Consider the following 18,517-nt stretch of genomic DNA (forward strand, 5'->3'; position numbering starts at 1 on the left):
GCCCCGACCCCGCTCCGCGCATGCGTGGCGCGTCCCGCGCGCCCCAGAACGCCCAGCGCGCGTGCGCAGAGGCGGAGCGACGCTCTCCGCACGGCTGCGCAGGCGCCGTCCCCGCGCCTTCCCGGGCGGGGCAGGAGACGCGCGCATGCGCGGGCGCCGGCGCTCCGTGCCGTGCGGCTGCGTGGGTCGGCGGGGCGCGCGCGCTGCGCCTGCGCGGGGGCGGCGGCGGGGGATTGTGGGATACTGCGGCCCAGGCAGGCTGGTGAGGCGGCCGCGCTGCGCGGCGGAGCTTCTGCGCCAGGCCGCGGTCCGCGGGAGGCCCGCCCGGCCCGGAGGGCGCAGCCGGGGGCCGCTCGGGCCTTGACGCGCTCTTCTCCCTTCTCCCCCCCCCCGGTGTGTTTGTAGCTCCGGCGCGATGGCCTCGAGCAGCGGCACCGACGTGATCCAGGTCACCAACGTCTCCCCCAGCGCCAGCTCCGAGCAGATGCGGACGCTCTTCGGCTTCCTCGGAAAGATCGAGGAGCTGCGCCTCTTCCCCCCGGAGTGAGTCCGCCGCTCTCGCCGGCCCGCCCGCCTCCGCCCCCCTCCCTGCGCCCGCCTCCGTGGCCGCGGCCCGACGGCCGCTCCCGCCCCGCTCCGCCGCCCTCCTCGGAGCGCTGCCGGCCGCGCGGCTGCGGGGCGATGCCGTGTGTGCGGTGGGGCCGCGGTTCTGTAGGCTCCGCTCGTCGTGGGGCTGAGCTCTGGAGCTGAGTTCAGGAGGATGAGCCTGAAAGCGAGTGTTTCCCATACGGTCCTTGCTAAAAGTTCCGTGCGAGACCGGCGGCCGGTGTTGTTTAACCTTAGTGGGACAGTCTGCTGCGGAGCGGCCTCGTCTTCCATCGTTCGGTCTTCAGTCCCTGCATGCAGATCTGTCCGTCCTGCTGCACGGGTTTGGGTTGGCTGCTGGAAATTCGGTGCTGGAGGTGAAAACGTGGAAGGAAGTGCAGCGTGTAACTGAAGCAGAGGCAGCGGCGGCTGTGAGCACTGCTTTGTTAGCAGCCGGGTAGCTGTGTGCGATGCAGAGCCCCTGGTGCTCAGCACTGCCTTTAAACCGATGCGATCGCTGAGTGTGCTGCTTGGTATTTCCACGTGTTGGCTGTTTTTTCAGGAGAGGTTACTGTTGGCAGAGTCTGTTCCTGAAGCTTTGCACTGTTTTAGATACATATTAACTTCATATGTTAAAGGATCACTTCTGTTGTTCCAGAAGGGAACAAAGCTCAGTCCAGCAACTTTGTTACCATGGCTGAGGCAGTCAGCTGTGCTTGACTTGGCTCTGTTGCACAAACGTGTGAATTGCTGGCCCCGTAGGACCTTGCTCGGTGCAGCTGATGGATCTGCCCTGGATTGCATTGAAGAGAAGTCTTCCAGGCATATATCCGAGGATCGGGTTACAGGAGGGGTGAGGTTGCTTTAGAGAGCTCTGAATTGTATCCTCGTGTCTGTTTGATGCGTTGGATGCTGGAGGATAGCTAGTATGTTCAAGGCAACCTTTTGGCACATATCCTGGTGTAAGGTTATTTCTGCACGCTGAGCTCCTGCTCTTCCCAGCTCACTTCTGCCTCCTTTGTTCTGGCACTGGTATTGTGGCTCTCACAGCTGTGTCGGGGAGGGCTCTGTGCTGGTGGAGGAGGAGGCAATGTGGTGCGAATAACCTGAGATTCCAGATGTCTCGAAGCACTAAAGGTCACTGAGAACGTGTGGCCTACATTTCTTTTGTGTCTCAGATCTCTAAATGAAAGGGGATAATGCAGCATCATCCCTTAGGGTTGTTGTGAAGATCTTAGCCTTTGTGAAGAAGTTGTTACTATAGAAAAACCACTGAGGAGGTCAGTAGAGAGCAGGAAATGTAGCGTAACAAAATGGGTCTGGCACAGGAGATGCAGAAGATACTGAATAGCTGTTGGAGTGAACTGTGTTGTGTCTTAATGGAAAATTGGCTTTACTTAAAACTGTGTACGCTATTTAAATGAGCTAACGGTTGTGCAGTTGAAGTTGGAAAAGGCTTTTTTTTTCAGGCTGGGATTGCATTTTTAACTTGACGGTTATGAGGATTTTTCCTGTTGCTCCCTTTGTGCCTCTGTCGGTGCGGAGGTGCCGCGCTCTGTGCCAGGAGGTGTGGCCACACTGGGTGATGGATGGTGGGAGGGGTGTTGGGGTGTCCGGTTTCGTTTGGAGCCGAGGGCAGAGGAGTATTTGCCAACACCAGTGGGTTCTTTCCTCTGTGCTGAAGGCTTTTCTGTTCCTTCTCCTTTAAACCTGAGGTCCTGACTCTGAGATGGGCGTAAGTGAGATGGACTTCTGGGAGAGCTTACAAAATACACATGTACCATTTATAACAAAATCGTACAGGATGTATAATATCAAAAATTATATTGTATGCATCCACATAGAAATATTTTAAAAACACACACACATAGAAGATGATCTCAGCATGTCTTGTTTAACATGTGGAGACTGTCCTTCTATCAGAACGTACATTTCTGCTCTGAAATGTGGATGCAGAAACCAGTGTGGATTCTGGTCCTGTTGGTGGATGAGTGATCCAGTGCAACGAGCGGAGAAACTTATCAGGAAGAAAACGTATTTGCTGGAAGATTTAATTGACAGAGTTAAAGATTAATAAAAATAGGAGTGTATATTATGACTTTGTAAGTTGGATGTTGTGGTAATTGGCAGAATCTTTTGCCTTCTCTGTAATAATTGCAACTGACAGTTAGACAGCAACTCTCCTCAGAAGAGCAGCTTAGCTCGGTTGTCAATGCTGCGTAGTTGCTGTTCTGAGAGAAGAATGACAACTTCTGTTGCAAAGTGAGGAGCACGGGTGGGTGTTCCTGCTCTGGTTCTTCCCACCCTACTATGAATATGGTAATACTGAAAGACATCTCCTACTTGCACACTATTCATTACAGCCTGTCCTTGCTTGATGTTAGAGCAGCAGTAGTGTTGGTGTAAGCAGCAGGAATATCCCTTCAGAAATAAGATGTAATAATTTGAAATGCAGAGTGTGATATGGGGGAACTTGGAAGGAGGTATATGGGGGTTAGGAGGTGAGGGCTGGAATGCCCAGTTGTCCTGATGTGGTTCAGGATTGATACGTTGTTCAGACACAGTAAATGATTGTGTGTCTCAGCATTCCTTTGCTCGGTGGTGAAGGTTAGCAAGTTGTTGGCATTGGCTCTAGTGGAAAGAAGAAGTTGTCATTTTTATTTTATATCACTTTTCTTTCTCCTGAATTGTGATAATCCCTATTTTAAGTGATGAAAAACTTGGTCAGTTTTCCAAATAGAACAGTTTGGCAGTGGGATGCATTTTCAAAACTGTTTTGTTAATTGTTTCTGGACGCTGGTTAAGCAAAGGCAGGTCAGTGTGATGAAGACTCAGGGAGTATTCTTGAGAGCTGGCTCCTCTGGCTGATTGCTGTCTGAGAGCTGGGAGCAGCCTGGCCCAGGTTGGGAAACACAGCGTTAGGGATTTGATGCTTCCTGTGCCTGCTGTGAATCTTCTGTAGGCAGTCTTGACTCACCTGCTGTGCAGTTCTGTCTGCATAACATTTTCTTTTCCTGTCATGTAATTTGAATCACCAACTAAAGGAAAATTTGCAGTTTTCATACCGTATGGATTTCTGAAAATCTATTTTGGAACTTTAATGAGTTGATTTTGCCTTCATTCTTTCTGTTGTCGTTGTTTTCCCCCTGGGGCGCACAGCCTACCATGCTTTCTTATTCTTGTAAGAGATAGATGTTTCTAGTCTTTAAACAGACTTAAATTTTCCACATTCTCTTTTGAATTTTCCATACCTGGGGATTTTTGCACAGCCCTGTTGAGGTGCTCACTCTGAGCTGTGCATAGGCAGGGGCCTGTCTTGCCAAGAGGCTTATGGTTACAGGTTGTCTGTCCAGGAACTCTTTGCCCTTTTGTGTGATTTCAGCTGTAGCACTGCCTACGTGACAGTCCTGTATTTGGTTCTTTTCTGTTACTGTTGAATAACAGGCACGTTCTGAGCAGCGTGCCTCACTCTGAAGGGAGATGGGTGGTTCTGTGCATGTGTTTGGCCACAAGGAGAACCACAGTGAAGTTTGGGCTGTAAGCATTTATGAAACAGTGTTAAGAAGTGAAATCATATTTTAATCACAGAATCACAGAATTGCCAGGGTTGGAAGGGACCTCAAGGATCATGAATCAATCATTCATAATCATTACCTTCTTCATAGTTGACTGCAAAAATCTAATCTGGGTGCTAAAGCAGAGAGTACACAACTCCCATTTCTGAGGGCTTCTGTAGTATATGTGTAAGATAGCTCTGTTTTCCTTGAGTAAAGCGTTTCATAGAATCCTAGAATGGCCTGGGTTGAAAAGGAGCACAAAGCTCATTTATTTCCAACCCCCTGCTGTGTGCAGGTCACCAACCAGCAGCCCAGGCTGCCCAGAGCCACATCCAGCCTGGCCTTGAATGCCTGCAGGGATGGGGCATCCACAGCCTCCTTGGGCAACCTGTTCCAGTGCCTCACCACCCTCTGGCTGAAAAACTTCCTCCTGATATCCAACCTAAACCTCCCCTGTCTTAGTTTGAAACCATTCCCCCTTGTTCTATCACCATCCACCCTCACAAATGGTCGTTCTCCTCCTGTTTATACTCTCCAGAGACCTCATTGACATTTGTCTCCTTCCTTTCTTACAGATAAGTAATGAAAACTAACTTGCACTTAGGTGACTGGCCATAGATGTACCCTGCATGATGGAATTCATTTTCACTACAAACAAGGCAGTTGAATTATTTCTGTAATTTTATGAGAGAGTGTCTTCATTCCATGTAATTTCTTCTATAAACCTGCGTGACTTTCCAGTTCAGAGAAAGGCAAGAGAGGGTAGCATAATGTCTCATCACGTCCAATTTGGTTTTATCTCATTAATTTCTCTCCCTCTTTTTCAGTGACTCTCCTTTGCCCGTGTCATCCCGTGTGTGTTTTGTAAAGTTCCACGATCCCGACTCGGCGGTTGTGGCCCAGCACCTGACAAACACTGTGTTCGTTGACAGAGCGCTGATAGTCGTTCCATATGCAGAAGGTTTGTGAATTGTTTAATGGTCTATGAAGCCAGCATATGATGACATTTTATTCCAGTATAGTTCGCAAAAATGAGCGCTAGTAAAATGCCAAACGTATGACTATTAACATTTAAAAACCCTTGGTATATTGCAATTGGCTCCTGGGTTAAATACTGCTTTTATTTAGTGATGCTGAATGAAAATGGGAAGCTTGCCTCTTACTGGTTTTGTGTGTCTTAAGTTTAGAATATTAACAGTTTAGGTGGAATTACTTGCAAATTATGCTCCTTATTGATGTCAGTGAGACATTTTCCTAAATGGAGTTCTGCAAACAGGCCAACGCTTAAAGGAGATTTTGCCTTAAGTAGTGTTCACATCATTCACGTGTGCGTGAATCTCTTCATGAGAATGGTTTCTCCCTCCCCGAGAGTCCACGGGAGAGCAGGTTAACACCTCTTTGATATATGCTGCCTTGCACCCAGTGGGGAGCTTCCCTGAAAAGCCATTCATTCACTCTCATTGTGAACTCCAGTATACCAAGGGTTTCAATAGTTAGGATTTAATTTGAAAGTGAGACCTTCCAAGAGGTGCCAAATGGGCACTGGTACTAGTTTTTATTCCAAGTTTTCTTGTTCAGCCATGCTATATTTTAATAGAATTTCACTAAATAATAAACTCTTCTCTCTGTTATTTGTGTGTGTGATTTTTGTAGTGGAGAAGGCAAATGCAAAGCCCTTCCAGATGACTGAAAAACAGTGGGTCCTCTGCAGCTACAGGGGATTCTAGACATTAACTAAAGGCCAGCAAGCACTCAAGTCCCCAAGTGTTTTCCTGGTGTAACCACTTGTTAACTACATTTTCTCTTCTTCTTTTTATTTTTACATTTTAGGGTGTTACAGTAATTTGAAAGGCAATGAGCAGGGTTTTTGGAACTTAAAAACTGTGCTGAGAAGACACCTCTTCTTGCAGAAGTCTTATTAAACTCTTCTAGACTTGCTTTAGAAGTAATTGATTTCCATTGTACTGTTTTCTTGTAATGATTTACTTCTGAAATAATGGGTTTTCCCAAATGGCTTGAATGAAATACCACCTCTGCAGATTAAGTCGTACTACAGTAATTAATATGGTGTACGGTCTGGGTTCAGACCTTTTACCAAGACATTATAATGCTATAAGGATGTCTTTGGAGGTCTGGGGAACTGTCTTATCTTTGTATTCCTGCAATTTAAGAGAGATGGAAACTCAATTTCTGGAACGTAGGAATCTGCAGCGTGACCTTTGATTGAGACATGCTGCTTTGGGGAGTGCAGAGCACATTCAGAAATTGCTGTGGAGTTACTGCTTCTGCTTTCCCTACTCCAGGTATTACAGTGTAGTGGAAAGGCATCTTAATTCTCCTCTTTATATTAAAGCATGACATAGTAACAGTCCATCAGTCGGTACCAAAACGTTCTCCAAGGCCCATGCTGACAGATGTCAGTGTTTGGCTTTTCCAACAAGGATAAAAATGATATTCTTTGTCAGTCTGACTTGTCCATTGTGCTTGACGGTGGATGAAGCTGGCACATAAAAAACTCTGCCCAGTCGTTTCAGTTCAGATTGTTTAAAGATAACGAACGACTTCATTGTATTTTAATGGGCCTGTTTAAGTCACAGAGTTCCTCATGGGCTGTTTTTTATGGTATTACAGAGATTCAGAGTGTGAACGGTTCTGTCATAATGATGTGGCATATCCCCAGCGATGTGTTCAGCCAATAAAGTTCTGCCCCTCATTTTGTAACCATGTGCTTTTGTCCCTGTATGGGAGCATCGTTTTACCTCTAATTGCGTGCTGCCAGGGTCCCAATTCAACAAGTTACTTAAGCACCATACAGCAAGATTCTTAAAACCGCAGTGAAATTGCTCATGTGCTTAAAGTCAGGCAGATGCTTAACTACTGTGCTGAACTGGGCCCTCACATCTCTTATTTTCTGCTGTGATAATTCTGTTTTAATATTGCCTGTCGCTAAAGTAAATGTTTATTATCTGTCTAGTGCAATAATTATCCCATATATCACAAGCGCACTCCAGTTTTAGCACACACAGACATTTTGATGTTGGCTGTTGCTTTGTGTTATAGAGCTATACACAAAGTCTACGGTAAGGTTTAGTATTCATTGTAATTTTCACTGTGATATTCCTAGATTTGGAAGGAACTCTTAAGATTAAAGATGGCTGGGGGGGGTTTTAGGTTCTTTGGTTAATGTTTGTTTCTTTTGTCTGTTTCTTTTTCTTTCATTTCTACATATTCATACAGTATTTCATGGTTCTAACAAAGCAGCAGTAAAAAAAGCTCTTGAAGCATGAAAATTAACTGGTGAGGGGCCTCATTGCTTTTTTTAAATTGTAGTTTATTTATTTCTAAATACTTTTTTAAAAAACGAGTAGAGGATCAGATGCATGATTTTCTTTTTTTTTTAATGAATGCAGATCTTCTCTGAGGTGTCTGGAGATGAGTGAGGATTTGTGTTTAGCTGCCGGAAATGTTGTAGCTGCACTAATTTGAAATGTTTAGCTATAATTGATAAATATCCTCTGAGACATAATTTTGCATGCGAAATTACCCCATAATCTCTCTGTAGGTATGTTAATATATTTATGCGTTAATGCCCTTTATCTAAATGACCTTTTTCCCCTCCTCTCCCTCCATAACTTTTGGTATCTAAATTGATGGCAGCTCAATGACACGAGCAAGATAACAGTGCTGTGTGTTGTACATTTGTTTATATTATCGGCACTTCTCAGTATAGGTGGAAGGAACCATTACCTTTATTTAACAGTGGTTTTTCTTTTTTGTTGTTGTGTTTTACAGTTCTTTTCCCTGGTTCAGCCTGAACTATATACCAGGCCCTGCTGAAAATACCACCCAACAGTTTTCTTCTGCAGCTTATCCAGTTTCTCTTAAGTGCCCTGTACATATTGTATGTTTTATGATGAGATGCAGTTTCTTAATATGTATTACAGAAACACTACTGGTATTTGCAAATATTTAGTAAAATTGTTTTATTGAACTCTCATTTTGGGGGCTTGGGCACATTAACAAATTAATCCATCTGTATAGGGCTTTTGCTGTTGGCTAGAATATAAAACACCTACATAAGTACTTGTTTTGTGGTAGGACCCTTCAAATTATCCGTGCAGAGCAGGCAGTACAGTAAGACGCTTGTCTTAGTTGGCTGCAAGATTTGGGGCCAGAAGTTTCTTCCGTAGCAGCATTCTTGGTACAATAAGCATGGCACATAATGGAACATAAGCATTTTACTGCACAGGTAAGGAATGTGCCACGATGTACTGTACGTATGCACCCACAGACACACACACACAGCCTGTATTGGAAGATCTGCAGAGTCTGTCATTTTTATTTGACAAGTCAGCAAAAGCCCTACGCTTGATTCAGCAAAAAATATTTCCGTACCTTCTCTTTAAGTTTTACAAATTTGATATGGTAGGTGTAAAAGAAAACATAGTGAACTGTACCATATTATTAACCCCTAAATCAAACTTTTTTTGTCTTGTGTATCTTGATTTTTCTGTGTGCTTTGTAGTGAAGCAGCCGACACGAGTCGTTGTTCATAAAACAGCTTTTGAAAGTTGAGAGCACACCCCTGGAGAACCGACTGTGCTTGCTTACGTTTGGTTCATGACTTAAAAATCGAGTACAGGTGATGAAATCTTGGCAGTGTTAACAAAAAAGTAGTGTGTATTGTGCTATTTTTTTTTTGCTCTAGATACTTAACCATTTGTAGAGAAAAAGGAACAGTCAAATTTTCACGCATTGAAGTTTCATTCTGGCAAAAAAAAATTAATGATAAATATTAATAGCCATCAAGCTTTGTATTTTAGCAAACATAAGTACTTTCAACAAACTCAGGTGGTGTATCAGGGAGACATTTTCTTGGGTGTATTTGTGTATTTTCTGCTTTAGAAAAAGAATGCGTTCTAATGCCAGGCTATTTCTCTGCAGGAGTCATTCCTGATGAGACTAAGGCTTTGTCTCTCTTGGCACCAGCTAATGCTGTGGCAGGTCTGCTGCCTGGAGGTGGACTCCTGCCTACTCCCAACCCACTTTCTCAGGTAGGCTTTCTGGTTGGTTGGATGAAGGGAACCCATTGCTGGGTGCTCACTTGCTTCTTCCCGGTTGGTTGGTTTGTTTCCAGACAAACCCACTGGTGCTGATGTGGAGGCACAGTGTTGGACACCTTTATGGATAGTGTTGTTGCAGCACTCCGATACAGTTTTTGTCAGAAGGATGATGAGTTATTAGGAGTACTCCCGTTTCCCTGCTGTGCCACTGCAGGAGTCTCACGGCCTCTGTTTGCACCTCAGATCCCTTTTTTTTCCATTACACACTGACAGATCTGACAAGGAGCAGAGATCTTACGGATGGAGTTTAAATTCCTGAATTTCAAGAGAGTCATGTGCTGTGGAGAAATAACTTCCAGTAATAATACAGCTGAGGGAGGAAAAAGTTGCAGCGTGTGTTTGCTCTTTATATACACGAAAATTACGTGGAAGTTGAACAGTAAAAATATATATATATATATTACGGAATAAAAAGTTCAAAACACATCTTATTAGAGCACAGAATCAAAGTGCAGGAGGCAGATCAGTAAGAGTAAAAGGCTTCATTAGCTCTGCGTTTCTCAGATCTGCTTCTTCAGCTTGTGCTTTCTGCACTTCTGCGTGTGACTTCTCTTGTTTGTGAGTGTGAAAGATGAACTTGCACTGAGTTGTTGAGAAGCTCTAGAGCTGGGCTTTGAATCCTGGGGAAAGGTACAGAAGAATGAGGTCACTGGCTCAGAAACTTCGAGTGAATTTTCATGGTAACTCCTGACAGTTTCATTTTAGAATACTTATAGATCATGTGGAGACTTTAAGAGTTTTATCAGTTGAATGTTGCTCTGACTGATTGCTTTCTTTGTTACAGATTGGTGCTGTTCCTTTAGCTGCTCTCGGAGCTCCTGCTCTCGATCCTGCCCTTGCTGCTCTCGGGCTTCCTGGAGCAAACTTAAACTCTCAGGTGTGTCACACGTTGTGCAGTGTTCTCTTAGGTTTCACCACTGTATTAAATAACGAGCTGAAGATTTGGAATTTGGTTTTTTTGCTGCCCTCTTCTCCAATGAAAAGCAATTTTCAGTTCAGCAGCCACTGTCTGAAAATCCTATGATTGATTTTTCTGAGCACTCTTCAGAATTAATGGTATCTGTAGTACTTTTAAATTAAATGTCAGAAGAACCTACGAATAGTTTGAGACTAACAGTGAAATGCTTTGAATGCGTCATTACCATCCTATGAATCTGTCTTCTGACACATCAGCACTAAAAAATGATGGTTGGCTCCTTCATTCTGTTCTTGTAGGAAACACCAAGACTTGATTAGATTGTAGCTTTGTAAAAGTGGGGAAAAGAAAAAAAGATTTCAAGTGCTAAGAAATAGTGAGTAGAACACTGAGTTAATGTCTGAGGTATGAGAACCAGATACTGTATGGAGAGCATAATCTACAGATGAAAGAATCATTTCTTTATTGCAGTGCTAAGGAAATTCCTCATCTAGCATTCTATTTATGCAAGCCATGTGTTCTAACAAAAGCAAATAATGCTGTTATGGAAATGAAAGAAGGAAAAAATAAGCATTTTAAAATGCTTATCAGAAAAATATACGTTTGGAATGATGAATGGTTATTTCCTTTGTCCATTAAACCAGTCGGACTGCAAGACTGGGTTCTGCACATGGCTGCCTCTCTGTGCATGAGATTGCTGGAAACAAAAGGTTTTGCATTGTTAATGTACTGTTGGTTCAGGAAGTGGCCAGAGGTGGTAATATCTGCATTTACTGAAGAGCTGTAAAAAGAACTTAATGCAATTCATAGAGTGAAGAAACTTTTGTTTTTTAAGTTAACACTGAGAACTTCTGCTAGGCATGTGTCTAATTAGGACTCTGTTCTTGAAGTAACACTGAACTAATCTGTACACAGAATAAGTATGTTCATTTTCATTTGAAAGTGCTTTGATTCTGTCTGGGAAAGGCTGCTTGGCTCCTTGGGGAGGAAAAAGTGTCCTCAAAATGCAGTGGGCAGACACTCATCCCCACCCACAAGCTCTGAAACAGAGTGGTGTGTCTTTTTGTCTGTAACTTGTTGGGGGGCTGTTCGTTTACAGAGGCTGCTTTAGTCACTGCCAATGGTGCACTGACATCTTCAGCATGTGCTTCTTCCAACATGATTTTAACTTCTTCCCCCCCACAGTCTCTTGCAGCAGATCAACTACTCAAACTGATGAGCACAGTGGATCCAAAGTAAGTTTTGTTATTTACAAGTAGTTGTACTTGTGGGAAACACTCTCTTTTGGGAATGACATCTGTGATTCAGAATCCCATGTTTGTTCTACTGGATCTAATTAAGGTTGGAGAAATCTCATGTTGTGGGGGTCATTGCTGATTCTGTCTGCTCTGGTGGGAAGAAGAGGACAGGAAACTAAGATTATTCTGCCTTGAATTTATGAAATAACCATAATAATTATTGTATATATAAAATAACCAATGAATCTCTGCAATTTCATTTTGCTAGAGACAAAAAGTTTCACGTATGCAATTTTGGTCGCTCTTGTGCCTGTAATGTAATGGTGCAGCTTGCAGCCAGAGCCATTGAGAGCACTATGGCTGAGAATGAGCCAAGATGAGCAACAACTGTGTAAATGACTGCAGTAACAGTCATTATTATTATTTATAGCTTACTGAGAGCCATGTTTGCTGCTGTTTTGTATGGCTGTCTCCATCACAGACTTATTTCTCTGTTACCTGAATGATAGGCTGCAAACTGGCAGTGTGGGCTTGTGTGTTTTGGACATATAAATATACTGAATACATAAATTGCTGGTTTTATTTTCCAGGTTGAACCATGTAGCTGCAGGTCTTGTTTCACCAAGTCTGAAATCAGATACCTCCAGTAAAGAAATAGAAGAAGCTATGAAAAGAGTACGAGAAGCACAGTCGTTAATTTCTGCTGCTATAGAGCCAGGTGATTTTCAATTGTAAAATCCTTCATTCACGGTGCTGGTTTGACATAATATCTGTTTACTATTAGTTTAATGCTTTTATCTTCTAAGTGTGAACAAATTAATTGCTGTACACCGTCTGTGCTGCAGTTGTCCTGTAGATGCAGGGATACTTAACCTCAAGTTATGTTTGCTCTTGGCAATTATTTCCTTTCTTTTAACTCCTGATCTGTGGAATAATGCTTTTTTTTCCTTTTTTTTTTGTGTGTGTTTGATTTAGTTTTGCAGTTATGAATTGTAAGAGTGTTGCAGCAGTTTGTTCACAAATGTATCTAGTAAGCCTGAGAAGCAACTTGGAACAAATTGAAAGCAATCTGAGAGGTTCCTTAGCCCTCATGAACTAGCAGAAGAGATTTTAACAAAGCTTCTCATTGCTTTCCAGCTGTTATTCTCTAAGTGGCTACAATTAGAAATTTCCTGGATTTTGACTAATTCAGTTTTGCACATGAATTTGTGGATTTTTATTTCATACGTGTCTTTGTCGTCTGTTTGTTCTTTTGAGAAAAAGGAGAGCTACAGCTTAACTTCTTTGTTGTATTTATGTCTACAGTGTGAAGTCCAGCTTGGTTTTCTTTTATAAAATTTTCTTGGGTACTAAAATAAAACTAGTTTAAAGAAACTTTTCCTTTTTAACTCCAGACAAAAAAGATGAAAAAAGAAGGCATTCAAGGTCAAGATCGCGCTCAAGGAGGAGGAGGACACCTTCTTCATCTAGACACAGGTAGTTGCTGGATGTGCTTCTAAAAGCAAAACAACAGCACTGCTGGAATGATATGTTCAGAGTCACTTCTTTGGAGTGACACTTGGAGGCATGGAAGGGTTGTGAGGAAAGCTATGAGTGTGGTTTGCCTGAATGGCAGTGTGAGATGAAGACCTGCTCCTGTTTCTGTAGGAAGGGTTGGAGAGACCTTCAAAAATACTTTAAACTACAGCAGCAAGAACTTCAGGAGCAGTTGAGTAGCACATCTGCTCATATGGCTTCCTTGCCTATGTGAGTTTGGACTGGTTTTAAAAAACAGACTACTTATTTCAGAAAAGCAGCAGCTTAGCACAAGCCTTGATTTTATGTGGGTCTTACTGCTATCAACAATTTCAGTTGTTGCTTGTTCAGTCCATTTTACAATGTTTCCTTAAACTTCTCTTCTTTTTTCAATGTCTTTCCAATGTGCTTATATGGAAATGACAATTTGCCTTAAAACCAAGCACTGGGAGACTTGTGTGAGCACCAGTATTCGTGCTCAGAATCTGCTGTGCTGCTTGTTTCTTGTATGTGCAGCACATTCAGTTTGATCTGTTCACGTATCCTGATTAGGATGTTAACGCTGACCTGCCTAAGCAGAAGTATTTTTGGCTTATTTATATTGTCAGCTTGTCAACTCCCAGTTAGACAGTGTGTGCCAGCAGCCTTTGTGAAGTTGTTGTAGCTGACCTTCTCATTTGTACATCTTTGCTGTTCGCCAGTCATGTTTGTATTTGGTTTTGGTGTTTTAAACATTTCTTCAGGCTTCAGTAGTACTTGCCAGTTTTCCTTTCCAGCAGGAGCTGTTTTCCTGCAAGCAGGATGTTAAGAGAGCTGACTGAAAAACCACTCATCTTGTTTGGTTTTCTGTAGTCTTTTTTCTGTTTCCTCCATTGCAACACACAGTTAGCATGAATCTGATCAACATTTCATGTATTTAACTCTCACTGCAATGTACTTTTGGTAGACGGTCAAGAAGCAGATCAAGGAGAAGGTCCCATTCAAAATCAAGAAGCAGGAGGCGATCTAAAAGTCCAAGGCGAAGAAGATCTCATTCCAGAGAGAGAAGTAGAAGATCCAGGAGCACATCCAAAACCAGGTAATCCTTCACTAGACTATTTGCTAGTAACTGAGTAGTAAAATTCAGGTGTTTAATTTAAAAGAGGAACTCGTGGCTTTATAGTAATAGCAATCTCTTGTTATATCCTTGTAGAGCTTGCCCTACACATGTGCAGTCAGTTGTGTGAAAAATACATGCTGTGTTTTTCCTCAGAGCTGCCAGGCACTGTGGATTAGCTGAGTCCTGCATGGGCTGCCTTTGGGAAACAGGGAACGTGGGCATCTATGCTTACAGATCTTGTGCTGTTGTGTGCTATTTGCACACAATAGTTTTTATAACAAAACTGTTCTTATATTTATTAATAGATAATTGTCTTTTTGGTTTCTTTTCTATTAATATCAATGTGACTAGAAAAAAAAAGATAAAATATATGCTATCCAATGAAACTGTCATGTCTTCATTCATTTTTCTGTATAGCAGAAGTAGTGAATGCTACTTGAATAGCCTGCAAATGACTTAAGCATAAATTTCTGTTTTACTGAAAGGGATAAAAAGAAAGAAGAGAAAGAAAAGAAACGTTCTAAGACTCCCCCCAAAAGCTACAGCACAACGAGGAGATCCAGAAGCACAAGCAGGTATGGTAACTTGTGAAAAATGTGTTTGTTCTTTATTTCCAGCATACCTGGTCAACATCAATGGACATAATGTTCTTGTATTTAGTAGGATGATGGTTGCTGTTGGATATATTGGGGATGGGATATACAGGGCCAGTGATTTCTTCGTTAAGGTGGTGGTATAATAGGAAGTGGCTTATTCTGCTGATAAGCAGCTGCACAGGCTTTGCAGTACTGCTGATAGTAGATATCAACTTCCACCTATATTGTATACTTACTACATTTAGAGCTAATTCTGGAGCCACAGATGTATTTGGAGCTTAAAAAAAAAAGGCTTTAATTATTTTTTCCTGCAGAGAAAGACGGCGTAGAAGAAGCAGGAGTGGAACACGGTCACCTAAAAAACCCAGGTCACCTAAAAGGAAAATGTCACGGTCCCCATCTCCCAGAAGGTCAGTGAGCCTCTTGGCTGAAAAATGCATCCAGGGGAAAATGCCTAACATGAGCTAAAGCAAAGACCACAGTGGGGTTAGTCTGGAGTTGGTACGAATACGGCTTCTCTCTTCTCGATAGCCCATGAGCTGGTCCTTGAGAGGAGTGGATCTGCTGCTTCCTTTATCATAACTTAATCAGCTTCAGGAATGGAGCTTCTGTACAAAGCACCCAGGAGCTCCAAACCAGGGGCGTTCAGGGCTGAGGAGCAGCAGGCAGCCGGCACCTGGCACCTTTGGCTCTGTGCAGTGGTGCTCAGCTGACTTCTGGGTGGACGTTTGATCATCTTCTCTCCAGCAGCGTGGAAGTTGGGTTGTTCCTTAATAGAACACTGAGGTTTTGCCTTTGTTAACAAAAGCACAGCTGTCACTTTGTGGTGGTTGTGTTTGATCAGAGCTGAGAAAGGGGGATGTTTGGTTATTTTCTGAAAGCAAATGGCACCATTATTGCCCATAGTTTTTTCTGCCTTTGGATTTTTTATGAACTGTGGGTAACGGTCTGGATGTCATTTGGGTTCTGTTCATGGAATGGTGTGGTTGTGGTTTTCATTCTTCTACGTATTTTATCACTGTAGGCATAAAAAGGAAAAAAAGAAGGATAAAGACAAAGAGAGAAGTAGAGATGAGAGGGAACGGTCAACCAGCAAGAAAAAAAAAAGCAAAGACAAAGAGAAGGATCGGGAACGGAAATCTGAGAGTGATAAGGATGTGAAAGTATGTTTAAGGACCTGTTTATCTTCCCTGCCTTTGCTGTAGAGTTGGCCTTGTGCCCACAGGGGCTATGAAAGCAAGTTTTAATTTTTTTTTTTATCTCGGCAAAGCAGGTCACAAGGGATTATGATGAAGAGGAACAGGGATATGACAGCGAGAAGGAGAAAAAGGAAGAAAAGAAAATGTCAGATTCTTCTTCTCCTAAAGCAAAGGAGTCTGCAGCTGAGAAAGGAAGTGGAGAATCAGCAAGGGAGTCCAAAGTAAATGGGGATGATCACCACGAAGAGGATATGGATATGAGTGACTGAATTTTGCCTTTGCAGTGAACACGGCTGCAGACGTGCATCAGTGTCATTCCTGTGTGATTCTTTTATGCTGTACTTGTTAATCCTAAATCTAGATGTATACAGCTCCAAGCTATACATGGTTTGTAAGGCTCCTGATACTAACTCACATCAAAAGCTTTCTAGAAAGGTAACCATCCTTGTTATGGCCGAAAGGGATTGCGTAGCCAAGCAATTTTTACTAACTTGGTGATGCTTCAAGCAAAAGTAAAAAGCTGCATGCATCTACAGCAGGCATGGACTGTTTGTTGTATGATCTCCTGTAGTAAATCAGCTCACTTATGATAGTGTTTCTAGACTTTGATTCATTGCAGTAATAGAGCAGTTTAGGGAATGCACTGACTGCATGTTGATTGTGGCAGAAACATCCTAAATGTTCTAAAATCCTACAACATACAGTGGATCTACTTAAGGGTCTTAAGTGTGACTACACAGAAAAAAAATTGACAGTTCATCTGAAAAGAAGCATTCTGATATAGGTAGGGTTTGTTTTGTTCTAAGCCACGTGGCTGGGCTTCTGTTTTTGGGGTTTTTGTTTTGTCTTAGGTTTTTGTTCCCTTGTTTTTTTTCCCCCCGTGGGTTTTGTTTTGGCTTTGACAAAGTTAAAATGCACTGACCTTTTGGAGGGCTGACTTTCACCTGTTCCAGTCTTTCATCTGTTGGTTCACATCCACCCCAGGCAGCAAAAAGTGACGAGCAGTAAATGGTTCTGAGCTTTTGTGCTTCAGCTGTGGGAAGTGAAAATCCCTGCTTTTGATCAGTGCCCGGTGATTAAAAGTCGATAAGAATTGCAGTTCTCCCAATCAGGTTGTTCTATTTGTTCGTGAGCTGAACACGTGGGTACAAGGTAGTGCATTTTAAAATTGACCTTCGTATGCTTTTAAAAGCAAGTCTACTTGATAATGTACTTTCTACTTGATCTCAAGTTGTATAAACTAATTTGTGTTTACTGTCACTGCAGTAGTAATCTTATGCACACAGTGATTCCACGTTATATGCAAAGTAGTTAGGCAAGCAGTTTTCTTAGTTACAGAAGTTCAACAGCTTTTACTTTTGTGCAGGTAAAAAGACAAAAGTAGGCTACAGTCTGTGCCATGTTGATGTACAGTTTCTGAAATTGTTTTACAAAACTTTGATAATAAAACCCTTAAACTTATACTCCTGTTCCTATAAAACTGTACTGGTATTTATTTACACTGCTGAGCGTGTGAGACTTTACCTCGTTGTTTTCTTCACTTATCTATTTCAAAAAGTCCATAAGAGCTCCATCTTTTTCTATGATTTGTAAGAGCTGTGAGTGTAGTGACAAAGCTGCTCTGCCTGGCTGGGGGTGGGCAGAACAGGCCTGAATGGTAGGAAGGGGCAAATGCTTTTTAAAAGAAACATGGCTTTGTAAATCTTTTTGTATTTCCATTGATCTTTTATCTTTAGGATGCTAACGAAAGGCACAGCAGCAGGAAGCAGCAAGTGCTTTGTGTGAATACAGTACGTTTGGGAAGGAAACAAACTGTGAGTGGCACTTGAACTTCTTGAATCCGATGGGTCTGACCACCTGCTTTTTAATCTGTCCTTTTGCCATAGGAGAAGTGAATTTGCCATTTACAGATGCAGTGTCATTTTTTAGAATTTGTAGAAATGTAAATTTTTACCAACTGTTTTGAGTATTTTGTCAATACAGAGAGGTATATGTCACAAAACCAGTTCTAGCCTTTTATTTCTGACAGTGCAGAGAACATGATAGTTCTTGTAATAAAATACGGACACAGATGAGGTGCATGATGTCTTCATAGATGTGCCTTTTTAGTTGTCATCAGGATATTTATATGTGAAGTATAAGAACATGAAACAATTTATAGTAATAAAGTAAACCTCCTTGATCCTTAGACATTGGTGTTGTGAAAGTCATTAACGTGCCGTACATAACAAGCCAGATCTTTCGCTGAGCTGAAGGTGGGAAGTGCAGGGCTGACTTGCATTTAATTGTCTTATGGCTTCCAGCTCAGGCCAGGAGCAAAGCATCACCTCTCCACTGCATGCCTTAGGCTGCCTGAGCCCAGTGGTACCAACTGGAGAACCAAGGGGGTGCGTGCTGAGGATGTGCACATCGTTACATTTAATTGCCTCCCATGTAAGTGAGGCAGCTGCCTGCCTTTTACAGACGTGGGGCTGAGATGGGATGCCAAGTGCTGGAGGGCCAGCTTGTTGCAGTGCTGCCATCTCCTGCAGTGCTTGGGCCTCTGCTGCCCTTCTGTGCCCTGCAGCCGAGTGCCAGCCAAGTAATTTCATTTTAGTGATTTAAATGGAATAAATATCGCTGAAAATAAGATCTCCTGCCTCTAGAGATGAAGCTTTCCATGTGGTCTGATAGTCTCTGCATTACTTAA

The 18,517-nt window shown here is 42.6% G+C and overlaps 1 protein-coding gene across 2 annotated transcripts; it reads left to right on the top strand.

Moving 5' to 3' along the window:
• Positions 1-168: 168 nt before the first annotated feature.
• On the top strand, positions 169-18,016 carry SRSF11 (serine and arginine rich splicing factor 11). 2 transcript variants are annotated; one of them, XM_031604301.2, is made up of 13 exons: positions 169-262; positions 406-543; positions 4,970-5,103; positions 9,087-9,196; positions 10,050-10,142; positions 11,367-11,416; positions 12,010-12,137; positions 12,814-12,895; positions 13,881-14,012; positions 14,519-14,608; positions 14,944-15,039; positions 15,654-15,792; positions 15,900-18,016. In XM_031604301.2, the coding sequence occupies exons 2-13, from the start codon at positions 416-418 to the stop codon at positions 16,095-16,097; spliced, it is 1,380 nt and encodes a 459-aa protein (XP_031460161.2). In that variant the 5' UTR covers positions 169-262; positions 406-415; the 3' UTR covers positions 16,098-18,016. The 2 variants fall into 2 exon arrangements, with proteins under 2 accessions (XP_031460161.2, XP_031460169.1); XM_031604309.2 differs by having other exon boundaries at positions 15,903-18,016.
• The last annotated feature ends 501 nt before the right edge of the window (positions 18,017-18,517 follow it).

This window comes from Phasianus colchicus, chromosome 9 (assembly GCF_987193195.1).
Source record: "Phasianus colchicus chromosome 9, bPhaCol1.hap1.1, whole genome shotgun sequence".
Classification (NCBI taxonomy): Eukaryota; Metazoa; Chordata; class Aves; order Galliformes; family Phasianidae; genus Phasianus; species Phasianus colchicus.

Excerpts from the sequence above, each read along its gene's own strand:
- SRSF11 (XM_031604301.2), top strand. The coding sequence starts at position 416 with ATGGCCTCGAGCAGCGGCACCGACGTGATCCAGGTCACCAACGTCTCC. Across the intron at positions 544-4,969 it reads CTGCGCCTCTTCCCCCCGGA|TGACTCTCCTTTGCCCGTGT; the intron begins GTGAGTCCGCCG and ends CCTCTTTTTCAG. Across the intron at positions 9,197-10,049 it reads CTCCCAACCCACTTTCTCAG|ATTGGTGCTGTTCCTTTAGC; the intron begins GTAGGCTTTCTG and ends TCTTTGTTACAG.